The sequence below is a fragment of the Heteronotia binoei genome, chromosome 1 (assembly GCF_032191835.1).
Source record: "Heteronotia binoei isolate CCM8104 ecotype False Entrance Well chromosome 1, APGP_CSIRO_Hbin_v1, whole genome shotgun sequence".
NCBI lineage: Eukaryota > Metazoa > Chordata > Lepidosauria > Squamata > Gekkonidae > Heteronotia > Heteronotia binoei.
Genome location: NC_083223.1, coordinates 123,580,018 through 123,599,480, shown reverse-complemented (window position 1 = coordinate 123,599,480; position 19,463 = coordinate 123,580,018). Strand labels below are relative to the sequence as shown.

At 41.3% G+C, this 19,463-nt stretch overlaps 1 protein-coding gene across 2 annotated transcripts in view; it reads right to left on the bottom strand.

Moving 5' to 3' along the window:
• The window catches only part of HECA (hdc homolog, cell cycle regulator), a 262,046-nt gene that overhangs the window by 232,293 nt on the left and 10,290 nt on the right, over positions 1-19,463 (bottom strand). For both annotated transcript variants that reach the window (XR_009555463.1, XM_060240301.1), the window contains exons 2-3: positions 17,677-18,717; positions 11,119-11,273 (exon numbers count right to left, since the gene is read on the bottom strand). Coding sequence is in view for 1 of the 2 variants with exons in the window: in XM_060240301.1 (XP_060096284.1) it covers positions 11,119-11,273; positions 17,677-18,717 (1,196 nt within the window). In the remaining variant the exon portion in view is untranslated. The remainder of the gene's footprint in view (positions 1-11,118; positions 11,274-17,676; positions 18,718-19,463) is intronic.

The following is a 19,463-nucleotide window of genomic DNA, read 5'->3' as shown; positions in this document are numbered from 1 at the left end:
TGGCAGCTGGTCCCTGTTCCTCCTGTCCACTCCAGTGCTCTGCCACCATGGTCGCCATGATGGCAGCAAGAGGTGAATGCCCGACTGCTTTCTTCTTTTAACAAGCTTTTAATACATCATACTTCTACCTTAATCACTGAAATACTACCATGCAAGTAAGCCTGTTTTTTTAATACTACCGACTAATGGATCTTCTTCTATAACGCCAATTGGAACTGTTAAAAAAAAGGGGAAGAGGAGGATATTCCCCCCCCTTCCCTACAAGGGAGGCTTCAAAAAGACAAAGAACAACCTTAAGAATTCTCAATAATTTAAACTGAATATAGATATTGGAACAGATTTGGTTTACAATTCAACAAGCTACAATGAGAGCATTATTTTATTACAATACGGTCTGAAAAAAGCATTTGATACTTGATCGGGACTGAAATGATTACAACTGGAATGTAAGAGAAAAGCACACGGCTGGAGATTTAGAAAGATAGACTATCTGGGACTTTGAGTTATTTTTTAACTTTGATTATTAGACTGAGTTATACTGTGGAGAACATGGCACTGCAACTTGATTAAAAAGATGTTATGGTTACCATACCCTCAAAGCAGGAAATCGGTCTGCTGACAGAGTTGATACAAAACAGGGTGGAAACTTATTTTGGAATACAACAAAACTGAAAATTTACATGATTGAAATGGTAAAGAGACTTCAGCGATGTCTACGAAGTTGAGAGAAGTGGATAAAAATCCATTGGGAAAGGAGCCGAAAGAAATCAAAATGGAGACATTGTACGCAGTTACAAAGAGGAGGCGGAAATCAAGAGTGATTAAAGTTTTTACAGGAGGAAGTGATGGTATGGAGGTCTCATCACTTTTAGGAAAATGGATGAATATGTCAAAGGGAGAAGAGGCAGACTTCATCAAGAAGATCAAGACTTGGAAAACTTTCAAAAAGAAGGGATTATAAACTGCTTCTCTTTTACGTAATTGGTCAACATTGAATTAATAAAAGGAAACTGGCGTGCAACTCTGAAATGGCAAGCAAGACTTTTAGAATCTGGATGTTTCTCTTCTGTTCGTTATTTTCATCTATGGATTGTATATTTTTAAAGTTAAATAGAGCAATTTAATAGAGAGTGGGTTATAGAAATTGTATGATTTCTTCCATAGGCAAAAATAAATAAGTGTGGGAGATGAGGCTGTTATTGCTTATCTAACTTATTTTTCTTAGAGTAGTATGAAAATAAGAGTTATAATCTCCCAAAGTTTTTAAAGAATCTTAAAGATCTTAAATACTCAAAGCAGACAAACAAGTAATTTGGGTCAATTTATAGTAAGGTAGATAATATAGATATTTTATATTTTTAAAAATCTGCTCCAGATATTTTTGATTTGAGAATCTGTTTATATTGAAATAGACAAAGTATTGTGTTTTCTGTTTTCCTTCTTGCTCTTCTGCTAGAAATAATTGTTAGTATTAAGGATAAAGAAATTGTATCTTTTCTGCTTATGTTTACTCTCAACATTGTCAAATTAACTAATTATCTCTTATTTTTAATATTACTAAAGTTAACCGGTTAGTTCTATCGCATGGTTGGTTTTTTTCCCTGCTTTTCTCGTTTGTATGTACTGAAGATGAATAGCTTGAATTTATATCATAAGCAACAGAATAGTAAAAAGTATATAATGAAATAATAAGACTGTAGAATTTAATGGTTATATTGGGTTAAAATTCAAAGACTTGCAGGTAGAAAGAATTTGGTATTATGCTTTGAGGTAGAAATGTAACTGATATATTTGCTGCTTTTTTCAGTCTATTGTTTTTCTATCTTGCCCCCCCCCTTTTCTTCCTTTTTTTTTGGCTCTGTATTCCCACATTATTTGTCCTTTTTATATCCAAACTTAATAAAAATTTGAAATATAAGAAATGAAGTATTAAGTATCTCTGAAGTACAATGTGTTGTTGCTAAAAGATTTTGTATTAAAATATTTTTATTTCACACTGTAAGCTGTGAAAATTCTGACTAGTATGATTCAATTTTTACTATCACCATTTCTCATTAAAATATGACATGATACCAAAACACTTTCAGCTTTCTAACCTTTGCAATAAAGACACATTTGTAATATTTATAATATTTTCCTGCACATCTTCAGAGGGTTACATCTCATTAATAAACCTTAAAAAACCACCATCACCTCTGTAATTTTACTAGAATCAGCACAACAGATGGCTAGGGTGGAAGGTTATGGCTGTATGGCAGATGTACCCTTAATCTGAGGAGCAGTAACTAATGGTAGATAAATTAAATCAGAATTTTGCTTCTAAATTTTGAAGGAGGTAAAATCAACAGTTCTGTCTGATAGGCAACTCAATTCTATCCAACCATGGTAGACCAACAATACAATTTCCCTCAGTTGTGTTCTCTTAAACAGGTAAAGGCAGCCCCCTGTGCAAGCACCAGTCGTTGCCACCTCTGGGATGACGTCGCATCACAACATTTTCACGGCAGACTTTTTATGGGGTGGTTTGCCATTGCCTTCCCCAGTCATCTACACTTTACCCCCAGCAAGCTGGGTACTCTTTTTACTGACCTCAGAAGGATGAAAGGCTGAGTCAACCTTGAGCTGGCTACCTTAACCCAGCTTCCACTGGGATCGACCTTAGGTCATGAGCAGAACTTGGGACTGCAGTACTGCAGCTTACCACTCTGCACCACGGGGCTCCTCCTCTTAGTGCACATCTGAACTATTGTCTCCTACCTGGAGATTTACTAGGAGGGAGGGAGAGCAACAGATTAATCATTCTATGACAGAGGCTCTTGCACATTTTGTGAAATAAGACCTACCTACTCTCCGATGGAGAAGTGTATAGAGGAAGTTTTTTCTCCCTCTCCCACAAAACTAGAACTCAGGGGCACCTAATGAAGTTGATGGGCAATAGGTACAGGACATTTCTTTACTCTACAAGTAAACAAATTGGGGAATTCCCTGCCAGTGGAAGTAGTGAAGTCACAAGCACAGATAATTTAAATGGGGGTTAGACAGATTCATGGAGGATAGGTCCTTCAGTGACTACTAGCTATGGTGACTGAAGGGAGCTCCCAGCTACACAGGCAGCAAACCTCTGAATACCATCACTGAGAGGCCCTATTTGTTGGCCCTTCAAAACGACTGGCCAGCTGTTGTGTAAAACATGATACTGGACAAAATGGCCCAGTGGTCGGACCAGCAGTGCCTTTCTTCTGTACTTTTTACGTATTTAGGTACTTTCTATTTATTTTATTTACTTTTTAGGACTACCCTGCAGAGTAAATTTATACTATTTTCTCATTCCTCAAAACAAACACAAGAATCCCATGACAGTTTTAAAGTTTTTACAACACTTATTTGTAGTTTTAATATCTATAAAGCTACAGAAGTATTGAGCAATACGCTGTACTAAGATCCCATGGACATTTGGCACACTGGCACATTTGGATCTGTCTGTACACTATTTTGCCTTCTTAAGAATCATGTCTGAGGTCAACATTTACATTATGCGAACACAAGCTCTGGGATAGAGCAGAGAAGTGATACAAAGGGTGAGGTTTGTGGCTCAGCAGCTGGGGAAGTTGCTGAAAACTTCTGAGTTTGTGTGAAGGGCTGAAGGTGAAGGTGATGGTTGCTGATTGATTAGGAGTGGCTGTGTTCCCCAACCTCTTTGCATTATTAAGCTGTGCCTTGCCAGACAGCGAGAACTAAAGGGCTCTTGGCCTGTGGCTCTTAGCCTGGGGGCTCTGTAAGGACCAGGAACCCAGATTCCTTGTGTTCCCAATAAGGTAAGTAGACTCTCCACACGGGGAGCCAAATAAACAAACAGGGTTTAAAAGTGGACTGTATATTTTTAAAAAGCTATCATGAAGGTAGAATGCCAGCGGGGGGGGGGGGGCTTTCCAGTGTTTTGCACTGAGTGTCACATGTATGACTATCTGCCCACAGGACAGAAGTCCTGGGTGTGTTCTCGATGCAAGGAGCTCCTGGTCCTCAGGGAACGAGTTCCTACCCTTGAGGCTGAGGTGACTGACCTGGAGAAGCAGAGATAGTCAGTTAGGCACTCGGAGAAGACTCTCGGGGACATGTTAGATGAGCCCTGCTCTGAACGTGGCAGCGCTGTTGCTGCCAGGGAGCATGAGGGTCAAGAGGGAACAGGGCACCGGGGTGAGTATAAGGGGAATGCGGGAATCCTTTCGCGCCAAGGAACCATCCCTGGGCAGTGGGGGGGCGGGGTCTTGGTAGTTGGTGATTCAATCCTTAGGCAAGTATACAGCTGGGTGGCGAAACCGTGTACTGATCGTATGGTGACTTGCCTGCCTGGTGCGAAGGCAGCGGACATTACGCGTGTAGTAGATAGAATGATAGACAGTGCTGGGGAGGAGCCAGTGGTTGTGGTACATGTTGGCACCAACGATTTGGGGAAATGCAGCCGTGAGGTCCTGGAGGAAAAATTTAGGCTGCTAGGCAGGAGACTTAAGGCCAGGACCTCCAAGTTAGCCTTCTCAGAAGTGCTACCTGTTCCATGTGCAGGGCTGGAGAAACAGGCACAAATTAGAAGTCTCAATGTGTGGATGAGACGATGGTGTAAGGAGGAAGGGTTTAAGTTTGGTAGGCACTGGGATGCTTTCTGGAATAAGCGGGAGCTGTACAAAAGAGACGATCTCCACTTGTTCCAAGATGGAACCAGGCTGCTGGCGCTTAAAATCAAAAAGGTGGCAGAGCAGCTAAATCTTGGGGGAAAGCCAACAGGACAGTAAATGTCTCTGGTTCGGGAGGACTCCCTCAAAGAGATGAAGGGTTAGCTGTTACTTTTCTACTGGGTAATGGATCAGAGTTGTCCACTGAGATGGTGACAAACAGTATGGACTGCCTGACAGAGTCTCAAGGCGGCAGGAGGAAGGTGGCAGGCCTAGCTTGCCTGGGAAATTATAGATGTTTGTACGCAAATGCTAAAAGTGTTCAAAGTAAAATTGGTGAGTTGGAATGTTTAGTGTTGGGAGAAAATATAGACATTGTGGGAATTTCAGAAACTTGGTGGAATGAGGAGAATCAGTGGGACACGGTGATTCCTGGATATAAGTTATATCGGAAGGATAGGGAGGGAAGGGTTGGAGGTGGGGTGGCTCTGTATGTCAGAGAGGGCATACGGTCCAGCAAGACTGAGGTAAAAGAATTAGATTGCCTTCTAGAAATGCTTTGGGTTGAAATAGAGGGCCCAAAAGGAAATTTAAATATGGAAGTTTGTTATCGCCCACCAAATCAAAAGATAGAGAACGATTATAATATGATGGAAGGCTTAAAGATAGTGGCTAGACGTAAAAACTGTGTCATCATAGGTGATTTTAACAACCTGCAGATTGATTGGGTCAATATATGTTCTGGTCGAGAGAAAGAGATTGAGTTTCTATATGCTCTCAATGACTGTGCTATGGAGCAGTTGGTCACAGAATCTACCAGGGGTGGGGCGATCCTGGATTTGGTCCCAAGTAATGCCCAAGACTTGGTGAGAGATGTAAAAGTGATCATACCGCTTGGGAGCAGTGACCATAACGTTATTGATTTCACCATTTGTATAAATAGAGAGTTGCCCCAAAAGACCAGCACAACCATGTTTAACTTTAAAAGGGGTAAATTCTCTGAGATGAGGAGGCATGTGAAGAGGAAACTGAAAGGAAAGGTAAATACAGTCAAAACCCTTGGGGAAGCCTGGAGGCTATTTAAAACTACAATCCTAGAAGCTCAGATAAAATATATACGACAAGTTAGGAAAGGCGTAAACAGGTATAAGAAAAGGCCTGCATGGTTAACAAACAAAGTAAGCTGTAAAGGGTAAGAAGGACTCCTTTAAGCTGTGGAAAGCTAGTCCAAATGAGATTAATAAAAGGGAACACAGGCTGTGGCAAATCAAATGCAAGACTGTGATCAGGCAGGCAAAAAGGGACTATGAGGAGCATATTGCAAAAAACATAAAAACCAACAATAAAAATTTCTTCAAATATAGTAGAAGCAGGAAACTAGCCAGGGAGGCAGTGGGGCCCTTGGATGACCAAGGGTTGAAAGGATTACTGAAGGAGGATAGGGAAATGGCTGAGAAGCTGAATGCATTTTTTGCCGCCGTCTTCACTGTGGAAGATGAGAAGTGTTTGCCTGCTCCAGAACCACTTATTTTGGAAGCGGTTTTGAAAGACCTGAGTCAGATTGAAGTGACAAGAGAGGAGGATTCTACAACCAATAGACAAATTAGAAACTAGTAAGTCACAAGGTCCGGATGGCACACACCCAAGAGTTCTGAAAGAACTCAAAGTTGAACTTGTGGATCTTCTGACAAAAATATATAATCTTTCATTGAAATCTGCCTCCATTCCTGAGGACTGGAAGGTAGCAAATGTCACCCCCATCTTTAAAAAGGGTTCCAGAGGAGATCCGGGAAACTACAGGCCAGTCAGTCTGACTTCAATATAGGGAAAGTTGGTAGAAACCATTATCAAGGACAGAATGAGTAGGCACAGTGATGAACATGAGTTATTGAGGAAGACTCAGCGTGGGTTCTGTAAGGGAAGATCTTGCCTCACTAACCTGTTACATTTTTTTGAGGGGGTGAACAAACTTATTTATTTATTTATTTATTTATTTATTTATTTATTTATTTGGGATTTATATCCCGCCCTTCCCACTGATGGCTCAGGGCGGCTTCCAACAGTTAATCAAACTTAAAAGTAAACAATTTCAAATGTAAAACAATTAAATAATTTAAGCAGTTAAAACATTAAAACAAAGTAATTCAGTTTCCTGTGAACAGATGGCTGGCCAGTTTCCTCCGGTTGTTATCCTAGCTAAATGTAGGCTAGGTATAGGCTAGCCGGAAGAGGGTCGTCTTACAGGCCCTGCGGAACTGCGCTAAGTCCCGCAGGGCCCTCACCTCTTCCGGCAGCTGATTCCACCATACGGGGGCCATAACGGAGAAAGCCCTTTCCCTGGTGGCTTTCAGGCGGGCTTCTTTTGGCCCGGGGATAGTGAGGAGATTTTGTGTTCCTGACCTCAGTGCTCTCTGGGGAACATGTGGGGAGAGACGGTCCTTCAGGTAGGCAGGTCCCAGGCCATATAGGGCTTTAAAGGTAATAACCAGCACCTTGTACCGGACTCGGTATATCACTGGAAGCCAGTGCAGAGTCCGAAGACCCGGCTGAATGTGTTCCCACTTTGGGAGGCCCAATAACAGCCGGGCCGCGGCATTCTGCACCAGCTGCAGTTTCCGGGTCCGAGACAAGGGCAGCCCCATGTAGAGGGCGTTGCAGTAGTCCAACCTTGAGGTGACCGTAGCATGGATCACTGTTGCTAGGTCGTCGCGCTCCAGAAAGGGGGCCAGCTGCCTTGCCCGTCTAAGATGAAAAAATGCGGACTTGGCAGCGGCTGCTATCTGAGCCTCCATCTTTAAAGAAGGCTCCAATAGCACCCCCAAGCTCCTGACCCTGTCCGCCGCCATAAGCGGCGCACCATCAAAAGCCGGCAGGGGGATCCCCCTCCCCGGGCCGCGGCGGCCCAAGCAAAGGACCTCTGTCTTCGTAGGATTTAACTTCAGCCCACTCAGTCTGAGCCACTCAGCCACGGCCCGTAGTGCCTGGTCAAGGTTTTCCGGGGCGCGGACAGGTTGGCCATCCATCAGCAGATAGAGCTGGGTGTCATCAGCATACTTGTGGACAAAGGAGACCCAATAGATATTGTTTACCTTGACTTCCAGAAAGCTTTTGATAAAGTTCCTCATCAAAGGCTCCTTAGTAAGCTCGAGAGTCATAGAGTAAAAGGACAGGTCCTATTGTGGATCAAAAACTGGCTAATTAATAGGAAGCAGAGAGTGAGTATAAATGGGCAGTCTTCGCAGTGGAGGACAGTAGGCAGTGGAGTGCCACAGGGCTCAGTACTGGATCCCATGCTCTTTAACTTGTTCATAAATAATTTGGAGTTGAGAGTAAGCAGTGAAGTGGCCAAGCTTGCAGATGACACTAAATTGTTCAGGGTGGTGAGAACCAGAGAGGATTGTGAGGCACTCCAAAGGGATCTGTTGAGGTGTGGTGAGTGGGCGTCAATGTGGAAGATGAGGTTCAATGTGGCCAAGTGCAAAGTAATGCACATTGGGGCCAAGAATCCCAGCTACAACTACAAGTTTATGGATTGTGAACTGGCATAGACTGACAAAGAGAGGGATCTTGGGGTCATGGTAGATAACTCACTGAAAATGTCAAGACAGTGTGCGATTGGAATAAAAAAGGCCAACACCATGCTGGGAATTATTAGGAAGGGAATTGAAAACGAATCAGCCAGTATCATAAGGCCCCTGTATAAATCAATTATGCGGTCTCATTTGGAATACTGTGTGCAATTTTGGTCACCGCACCTCAAAAAGGATATTATAGCATTGGAAAAAGTGCAGAAAAGGGCAACTAGAATGATTATGCATGGGGTGGAGAAGGTAGAGAAAGAAGTACTTTTCTCCCTTTCTCACAATACAAGAACTCATGGGCATTCGATGAAATTGCTGAGCAGTCATGTTAGAACTGATAAAAGGAGGTACTTCTTCACCCAAAGGGTGATTAACATGTGGAATTCACTACCACAGGAGGTGGTAGCAGCTACAAGCATAGCCAGCTTCAAAAGGGGGTTAGATAAAAATATGGAGCAGAGGTCCATCAGTAGCTATTAGCCACAGAGAGAGAGAGTGTATAGACCACTGTGTGACACAGTGTTGGACTGGATGGGCCATTGGCCTGATCCAACATGGCTTCTCTTATGTTCTTAAGCACCAGGAGGTCAGAGCACATCTCTCAGTGATAAGCCAAGACAAAGAATTACATCTGATTACACCTGATGGCCAATACCTGAGAGAACTGAAGGACGTGTGGGCCAGTTGTCTTCAACAACACCTGGCCAAGGCTCAGGGATCTATCACATATGTATTACATTTTTTTCTCCAAAATAATTCAGGGTAGTGTCCATGCTTCTTCATTTTATTCCACATCTTCCCTGCTAGGAAGGAAAGAGAGTAACCGGCACTTCTGCCGGGGCTCATATCAGACACAGCTATCAGCAGCACAGCTTTGGAAGATGATGGATGAAGGCTACCTATCCCCTTTGCTTCCTGCACTTCCATCAAGTGAGGGTAAGCTGAGCCAATGGCAATACTGATAACATGGCAAGCTGGGCTTTGCTTGACTCCAGTCTCCAACAATATTGGCCCTACTATAGACTAGTCTGTTGCCTCCTGCACCAGTGGCAGCTGACAGTAAGCCAAATCCAGTGCCATAGGCAGAAACTTGGCCTGGACCTGTTGTCAGTTATGCACACCCAGAAACCGACTGGTATACACAAGTTTCCATGCTGCCAGGCTCAGCTTGGAACACTCGCCTTAAGAACATGAGAAGCCATGTTGGATCAGGCCACTGGCCCATGCAGTCCAACACTGTGGCACACAGTGGCCAAAAAACCAGGTGCCATCAGGATGGTCCATCAGTGGGGCCAGTGGGGCCTTGCATTTGGAAGCTGGCAGGCTGAGTCTCTCTTCTTCCTCTAACAAAATCAGCAGAACTACAAGGTGAAAGAAGGGGGTAAGGAGAGAATATGGAAACTCTTCATTCTTTTCTCTTCCTGCCTCCCAGCTTACCCTGTTCCTTCCTCCCAGATATCTGCATTACCCACCTATCTGCATTACCCACCATTTGAGAACTACTGGCCTCTGAAATTATTCATAATATTGCAAGAAAAACAGCATATATCCAACTGAATTAAAAGCAATATATACAAAGAAAATAAAACACTAGCATTTACAAGACTTCTAGTACAGAACACATTAAAATCCAGTCTACTGGTAGTGGAAAATACAGTCAAGTCACAGCCAGTTTATGGCAACTCTGTACAGTTTTCAAGACAAGAGATATTCAGAGGTGATTTGCTATTGCCTGCCTTAGCACACCAACCCCTCGATATTCCTTGGTGATCTCCCATCCAAGTATTGACCAGGGCTGACCCTGCTTAGCTTCCAGGATATGAGATCAGGCTAGGCTGGGTCATGTCTACTACAGAAAGAAAGAAAAGACTGTAACCCATTTGCCATTCTGATTAAACCACCAGTCTGGTAACTTGACCCAGGACCTTATTAATATTTATTTGACTAAACTGGATGCTCTGCAAATTTTATTAAAATTCTTCTATCTGTAAAAATCATGCAATATTTAACTAACGACAAGATCATATTTAGTTGACACTGTATTAGACATTAATCAACCAAAAATTAATTAACTGAAAAGTAATGACATTTGTGATATTTCATTAATTTGTTGCAGAAATCATATTCCAGTACTTCTGCATCTCAATGAACTCAGCTATCATTATAAAATTAGCATTTTATATTAACTCTTGTAAATCTTGAATTTTCCATGAGGACAAAATGTTATTATGTTAACATTCTTGAAACAGTTCTCTCTAAAATTAAATGTAGTGAAACTTGAAAATTGCTGAAGAAACCATTCACCAGTAAAAAGTTCAAATGGCTCCCTTTTATCATATAACTTTCATACCATACATAGAAATTTTCCAGGACATCCAGGAAAGGTTTATTCCCAGTCCTGCAACTTTCCAGTATAGACGCCAAAGACTGAAAAAGAAGCCATCAACATGCAAGACACAAGTTTTGACTGAAGCTATTTTTCTCTGTACTTGACCGTTACATACTGGTGTGAGTTTCCTTCCACCATATCTTTGCTATTATAAAATCTGACATATGTATCGAAGAAAATGGAAAGCACCTATTTGCCCTGTATCTGACACATGAAACTAACAGTCAGAAGTTTCAAGTTCCTCTTTTTGAGTAAAGTGACTGGTGATAAATCAGACAAACAGTGCAATTCTAAGTACTTTAATCTTGATTCATGTTTTCCCTGGATTGCATACATTACCATATTGCTCAATCGAATGGCCTCAAAACTGACCACAATTTATCTTGCTATTTTCTTTCTTCAGGCCACTTCTTGATGAATTCTGTAAGGAGCATCCGTTAACATCATTTCATTTGAATAAGATCTCACTGATAATACTAACCTGACAACAGGGTGAAGCGGCTAATATATCGTAAGTGTACATGGTGCCTAGTTGATGCCAGCTTCCATCCCACCGAGACTTGCACTTTATGCAGATAATTTTGTGAACCCCTTCTAAACAGTCTACACAAACTGCGTAGAGATGCATAAGCCTTCCTGTAGAGAGGGAAACAAACATTATTAAAAGAAGGGAAAATTATCTACAATTATATTATGCAGTAAGTGGAGGAACATTATAACACCACTAGAAATGCTGAACAGTGTTAGAACACTGAAGAAATCCAGCATCCATTGTGGAAAACACAGATGCATTCTCAATGATGTCCCACCAACTTTGCAAACAAAACAACATTTTGCATTTGTATGATAGTCATTAGCACAGATGATTTTTTAAAAGATTTATGAAAGTAAGTCTATCAATAGCCAGAACATGGTATAGTGACTGGAAGGTCTGACCAGAACATAAGAACATAAGAGAAGCCATGTTGGATCAGGCCAACGGCCCATCAAGTCCAACACTCTGTGTCACACAGTGGCAAAAAATGTTATATACACACATACACTGTGGCTAATAGCCACTGATGGACCTGTGCTCCATACACTGTGGCTAATAGCCACTGATGGACCTGTGCTCCATACACTGTGGCTAATAGCCACTGATGGACCTGTGCTCCATATTTTTATCTAAACCCCTCTTGAAGGTGGCTATACTTGTGGCCGCCACCACCTCCTGTGGCAGTGAATTCCACATGTTAATCACCCTTTGGGTGAAGAAGTACTTCCTTTTATCCGTCTTAACCTGTCTGCTCAGCAATTTCATCGAATGCCCACGAGTTCTTGTATTGTGAGAAAGGGAGAAAAGTACTTCTTTCTCTACTTTCTCCATTCCATGCATTATCCATTACCAGGATCTAGTACATCATACAATTCCCCTGCCTGTCATGGATCTTGCTAGATAAACTTGGGCAAGTCACAGCCTCAGCCTAATCTACTTCACAGGATTGTAACAAAGATGCCATGATGAAGGGGAAACTATGTGTGCCATCTCTGAACTGCACGGAAGGACAGCAGGATGAAATGCATTAGATTAGTTAACACAGCTAAAAATGAAACTTCTGAATTCAGACCCAGTATACCTCTGAGTAACAGAAACTGCAGACAAACCACCTCAAAGCAAGTCCTGCTTGTCAGTTTCCCAGGGTTGTATCATTGCACTTGTCAGGCCATCTTACTGGCCATACCATACATAGAATGCTCCAATCCAGATGGCACTTTTGACAGGTCCAACACATTCCATCAACAGATACTATTTGTCAGAGAGTACTAGGTGCTTGAGTCATCAAGGTGATAATATCTTAAGATGCTGCAAGCCAACTATAAACTATGCACAGGCTATAACTGGTTCAGTGTAGTGGCTGGTGCGGTAGAGAGATCCGAATAACAAACTGAAACCTATGGGTTCAATGCTCATTCTTCCTTACCCAAGCCTACTTCACAGGGCTGTTGTGAAGCTAAAATGAGGAAGGGAGAACCATATCTGCTTATCTCTTCAGAGGAAGGATGGAGTAAAAATATACTATATTCCAAAGGGCAAGCTGTTAAAACATTCAATAGATGCCACTCTGAAATGCACATGAGGGCAAAATTTTGGGGATGGGTGGAAGGCAATTATTCATCACTATATTCTAGAGAGTAAAGTCTTTAGTCAGTCTTTAAGAACCAAATACTGCAGTGAAAGAATCTCTCCTAGCTTATTTTACTATCATGTTCTAAATTATATTCTGACAGATAAAATGTAGACTTTATAAATTTCTGCACTATGTGAAACCACTACCTCTCCAAAGAGGGAAGTGTTAAGGTTATATGGAAGGAGTATATTGTAGTCTACAGTTATGCATAAATCTTTCAGACTGTGGGATACATTCATTAATGAGCAGCATTCATTCATCAATGAACACATAAATTTCAGTGGGTTTAGACTGATGTAACTCTGCACAGGACCCCACTATTAAAATTATGGGTCGTAAAATAAGAAATATTTTGAAGTATTTCTTCAGACTAAAGGTTTGAGTTCTCAGTTTGCCTGCTAATCCACTCCCAGTTCCCTTGCCCATCCTGACTCCATTTCTCACTGGCAGTTCCTAGCTTTACAACTACAACCCCATCCTTATTCTAGGGTTGCCAATCTCCAGGTAAGACCTTTAAATCTCCCAGTATTACAAATGATCTATAGATGACAAAGATCAATACCTTGGAGAAAATGGCTGCTTTGGAGATGAACTCTATGGCATTATACCCCACCTAACTCCTTCCCCTCCCTAAACCCTGCCTTCCCCAGGCTTTAACCCCAAAATCTCCAGAAATTTCTCAACCATACCATGTTCTCTGCTAAATGAACTGTATTAACAGGATTTAAATTGAAAATATGTTATGCTGATCTTTGGAAAAAACAGTTGTGATTATTTAAAAAAAAATTAATTACAATTACAGGGGCATTCACACTACGCTAAATAATGCGTTTTGCAACTGGATTTTTACTGTCTAAGAATAGCAAAAATCCAGTTGCAAAATGTATTATTTAGTGTAGTGTGAACACACCCTACAGATAGCTACAATGAACACTACAAGGACAAACATTAAACTCTGACTCCTAGGCACTGTAAACCTTGTAACAATTTTGCTAAAATGCGAAGCCCAAAGGGTAATACATCTTAATGACAGAACATACATGTAATTTTTTGTAAGCAATTACTACTACAGGTATCTCATCCATTTTTGTAGTGCTAAAATACAAAGTTAATTTGAATAAGTCAAAAGGTTTGATTCATAAAGTCACAGAACGCAGGGCTGAACCAAGGTAAAATCATGCAAGACATTAGGACAAAAGCATTCAGAAAGTACAAATACCAGGACACACAAAACACAGAGACACTTGCCTTAATTCCATGGATGAATGGATGGAAGGAAGGATCTCTCACTGCAAGTGATGAATGCACACACACTGCTGAAGCAGATGCTGGGCATATAACCACAGAGCAGATTGAGGGTTTTTCCACGGTCCACCCCCCCACGTCTTTTCTGACCCCCATATTGCTTTGGTTTATCCCAATTTCTAAATGTATTTCTGTTCTTCTAGTTTTCAGTCGGGGGGGGGGAGAGAGTGGTCCCTTCTATGGGTTTTTTCCTCATTTGAGATTTTTACCCCAATTTTTTTCTGGAAAAGATTGGGGTAAAAATGTTTCTATTGGTTTTCTTTGCCCACTCACTACTCAATGATTGGACTGTCATCTTCAAACCACTCTCACCTCCTCTGCCCTAAAAACAACTGGATACATTTCTGTTTTAAAATGGCACTAAAATATCAGTATACCACTGTAATGACAGGTCTAGCAGGTTATCTGAATTCCCAGTTTTCATTTTTTTTAAAGTAAATCTCTGGCCTTCTTCTTATGCAGATACAAGGAAAAAGAAACATATCCATGAAGGAAAAGTCTAGAGACTTTAAAAAAAAGGAAAGCTAGGACTTCAGAGAATCTGCTTGATCTATTATTACAAAAGGAATAATATTTTAGTGCCTGAGAGCCAATTTGGCATAGTGGTTAAGTGTGCGGACTCTTATCTGGGAGAGCTGGGTTTGATTCCCCACTCCTCCACTTGCAGCTGCTGGAATGGCCTTGGGTCAGCCATAGTTCTTGTAGGAGTTGTCCTTGAAAGAGCAGCTGCTGTAAGAGCTGTCTCAGCCCCACCTATCTCACAGGTTATCTGTTGCGGGGGGGGGGAGGTAAAGGAGATTGTGACCGCTCTGAGATTCAGAGTGTAGGGCAGGGTATAAATCCAATTTCATCTTCTTCTTTTTAAAAAATGCAGCCCTGATATCGATATATTAATATGAGTATGTTAAGAGTCATCAAGTCACTCCTAACTGAAGGTAACCCTATGTATTAATGTCTTCCAAAAAATCCTATCGTTAATGGCGTTGGCGTTGATCAGGTCTTGCAAACTGAGGGCCGCAGTTTCAATATAAGCATGTGCAAAACACAAAAAGGGGTGCTGTGATGTCACCTATGACAACAACATATTGTCTTAAATATCTTCATTATTTAAGGCATGTGCAGAAGAAAATAAATTGACTCCACAACTGTGAAAATGGAGAGGGAGGACAGATATGCCAAAGACCAATGCCCAAACGTATTCCAGTGCTTGCTGATCAACTCTAAAGAAAATCAGGAGTAAGCTGAGTGTGCAGAACAGTCCTGAAATATAAAAGCAGGGTGTGGAGAAAATTTCCACACTCACTCACTGAAAATGCATGTGGGATTCAAATTCCATTCTTCCATACAATCTCTCGTTTAAAAGCTTCCAACATCAAAAACTTCTTCTGCAAGAAAGTTTTGACATCAGGGAGAAAGCTGGTTCAGATGCAGCATGGAACATTCTACATGCAGGGAAATCAAGCCATGCAGTATGGGATACTGCAAAGAATGGGAAAATGGATGAAATTTCCCAAATACACACATTCTTGCTCTCTGTATATAATTTTTAACCCATCAAGGAGCTCAGGGTGGTATACATCTGTCTCTCCTCCTCCAATATACCCTCACACTCACCCTTGGAGGTAGGTTATACAAGAAGACTGTGACCAGCCCAAGGTCACCCCAGCAAGCTTTGCGGAAGAGTGGAGATCTGAACTTGGGACCCTTTCTCCAACCAATACACTAAACTGCCTGTCCAATAGAGAATTTTGTGCCACTCACTTAAAAGCATGGGGAGGGTGTCATTTCGCCTGACTTTCCACTCCTTACTATAGTCTTCCCATGTTGTGCAGCATATCGTTCAAGAAGAGCACCACTTCCAGCCCTGAGTAGTAACTTTATGGAAGCCATGGAACCTTGCTAAAAGAATGGGAAGGCAAGGAAGATATATTTCTGCAAACTGTTTCTGTTCAGAAAGGTTTGGATTAAATCCACTGATTGGTTTGCTATAGCCAATGTACAGGAGACTGTATAAAATACATTTTAATAACATCTTGTCCAATTTACCTTCTAATGATTAATGTTAGCTTAATTGCCTTTGAAAACAGTTCTGCCTTCTTAGAATGGTATTAGGCATTAAGTAATGTCATATGAGAACAGCTAAAAAGAAGAGATTAGTAGTAAATGTTCAAAGGCAGAAATGACAGACATCAAAATCAAGCGCCAAATGACTCTTTTTTTACCTTTTAACTCTTACCAGGCAACTGATAAACCTTCTTATGCCACCTTCCCACCCAAATAGGGTCATCAAGGCAGCAGGTTGTGAACATATGATGTTCACTGGGAAATGTTAAAGCTATATTCTGACATAGCTATAAGTTGCAAAATGGGAACACTTAAAAGTTTTGCTCTAGCCACAATGATAACCTGATAAAGGACAATTCATACCTCACTGACAATAGCAGAAACTCCCATAGAGAAGGCACAGTATTCCATCTAAGCTGTGTTAGTGTGAGCTGGCTCACAGTTTTTTAGCCTCCAGCTCACACATTATCTTACTCAGGAAAAATGGCCCAAAGAGCAAACTAATTTATGCAGTAACTCACAACTTTAATGCCAGTTGCTCACAAACTAGAATTTTTGCTCACAAGACTCCACAGGTTAGAGGGAGCATTGACAATCTGTACAACTTTTACTCTCTGTAGGTGCTTCTCATCTTACATGGCATCTTCTTTCCCAAATGCCTCAACTGTGTGCAAAAAGCTTTCTTGATGCAACTATATCATGATTAACCCAAAAAGATGCCTCTCCACACCCCTTGTGGGCTTACCGGTTACTATTGTCAGCAATTTGGCCTTTTCAAAGCAACTGTCAAAAAAAGTTGCAAGACCGGCTCTTTGCGCTATAAAATATTAAGATGCTTCCTTGAATAGACAGATGTAAGACTCACAGCAAACAAGTCTCTGCAAGCATACTGCATTGCAGGCTACAATCCTTCACCCTGTGTGTTCCACTATCCATATGGAAAGCCTCACATATGGGGGGGCGGGTGGAAACGAGAATACCAATTTTTAAACATTCAAAACATGTTTCAACAGGGTTTGGGTTTTTTTGCCCAATGAAGTGACAACCTGATCTATGTAAAGAAATGTATTACAGGTTGAACTACATTCAAAACAACAAAAAAATCCCTCCAACAGCCACACCTTCTTGCAATTGTATATTGGCAAGAAAAGGCAGCATTTGACCTTTTCCTCATCTGCTTCTTTGCCCTGCAACTCTACTCTCACCCCACAAGATATCCAAAATATATGCTTGCAAAAAGTAAACACACCTAGAATCCTATGGAGGGAAGGATGAATCAAAGGGGGAAAGTGGAAGGCAAAGGCTCAGGTACTGGATATCCTACCCTCCACACATACATGGTTTCTTTCACTCCTGCCCAACTTAGTTTTTCCTAAATTAAACAGCGATAAAGATATAGCTACACAAATGTGCAAGTAATGTATAGGTCCACCTTCAAAACATGGAAAGCAAAATGCAGGGCAGTTGTTTAAAAATCAACAGGATCCACAAGCAACCTGTACCTTGAAGGTGACAGGGAACATCATATTCAATTTCATCATGTCGCGATGGGCTAAGAAACAGGGTTCCATCCACCAATGGAAACTGTTCAAAAACTGGCAGTGCCCTGTGGCATAATGCACAGTTGACAACATTTCGGTGACTGGCACTCAGTGCTGCAAGGATGAATTTCCGCAGATCTTCTCCTTGACCCACTTGGGCATCATCTTCCATACGAACATGGAAAGTGTTCAGTTTATGCCGTGGTATATGAGCAAGAAGTTCAGAGAGATCAAGCCTCCTCAAAAACTGTACAGGGGCATCAAAATGCCCTGACCTATGTGACTGTAGCCCAGATGACCCATAATCAAAGTGAGCATTTCTAAACATGCCACTATTGGCTATGTTCTTCCTGTGGGGTTCTAGGTGAATAGCATTCTTCAAAAATTCTCCTAAATATCGTGAAGAACGGGGCCCACTGAAATGAGTGGGGGCAAGAACTGAGTACCCAGCTGGAGGAGACTGACCAGGAGAGCCACAGGGAGAACGCACTGCATAACTACCACTAGAGCCACTTTTTTCTTGAGAGTTCTGTCTATCCATCGAATGCCGTCGCTGGATATCATGATTTAAACCTTTTTGTGACTTGTTTGCAGGTCTGCACTTTTTAACATCTTCTGTGGACTCTGAGGATGATCTTCCCGTACTCTTCTCATTCACAGACTTTTTCTTCTTCTCATCTTGCATTCGTTTTACTTGATACCAATCAGTGTCTTTTTTTAAATGGCCCTGCCCACACCGGCAGGAGCAAAAACGAAAGGCAAGATCATATCCTTTCTTGGTCCACATGTTTTGTCTACACTGTTTCTCATTCCAGCTTCTTGCTCTCCCAATGCAGTTAAACTGGGCCAAAATGCTGCTCTCCCATTCATAAAAACACTGAAGGTGCATCCAAGTGCTGTAGGGACAATGTTCATTGTTGCATACCACCTTCTGATAGTCATCTTTTTCTAGGTCAACAGGCCGTCCAAAGCTACATATCAGTGGAGTAGCACAAGGTGCTTCTGTGGGACACAGAAGAGATAAATCAATCAGCTGTAATACGAGAAACTCAACATTTGCAATTTTTGTTTAATTTCTCTACTTCTGTATAGGAAAAGAATTCTGAACAATCAACCATGGATACAAATCAGAGGTTCTGATATACACATGAGTTCCATGTATAGATGGATTTAATGTTCTATAATCTGAAGAAAGTTACACTAGTGTAATAGAGAGTCCCTTTTAAAAAACAAGCCACTGTCCTCACAGGATTTTGTTAGATCAGGAAGTCATATTGAACTGTCACTGAAAAACGTTAAGACACCAATTCTGTGTTGCTTTCATCTAACTGGTATCTAAAATATTGTAATGGGTTTTATGTAAATTGCTGACAGAAATCTGAATTACTCTGTAACCTTAAGAAAGGTTATATCTCATTACTACAAAAAGATCCTCAGCCCTGCATGGTTTTTTCCATTATGAAAAAGAAAAAAATGATTTATCTGCAGTTCTTACAAACAGGACACCGCACAAAGAATTTACTAACTTGTCCATTTGATTTAAGTCCACCTTAATAAAACATTTACTCCTATCTTCAGATACAGCAAATCCAATCCAATGTACCTATATTTTTAAACTTCCTGATACTAAAAGAAATTTATATATTCCAATGTCTGAATTTCCCACGGCTTCTAATACACTTGAAAACCTTTGAACAGTTGACTTTTGTGACTCAGAAACACACATCATAATTAACACAGATTTCTAA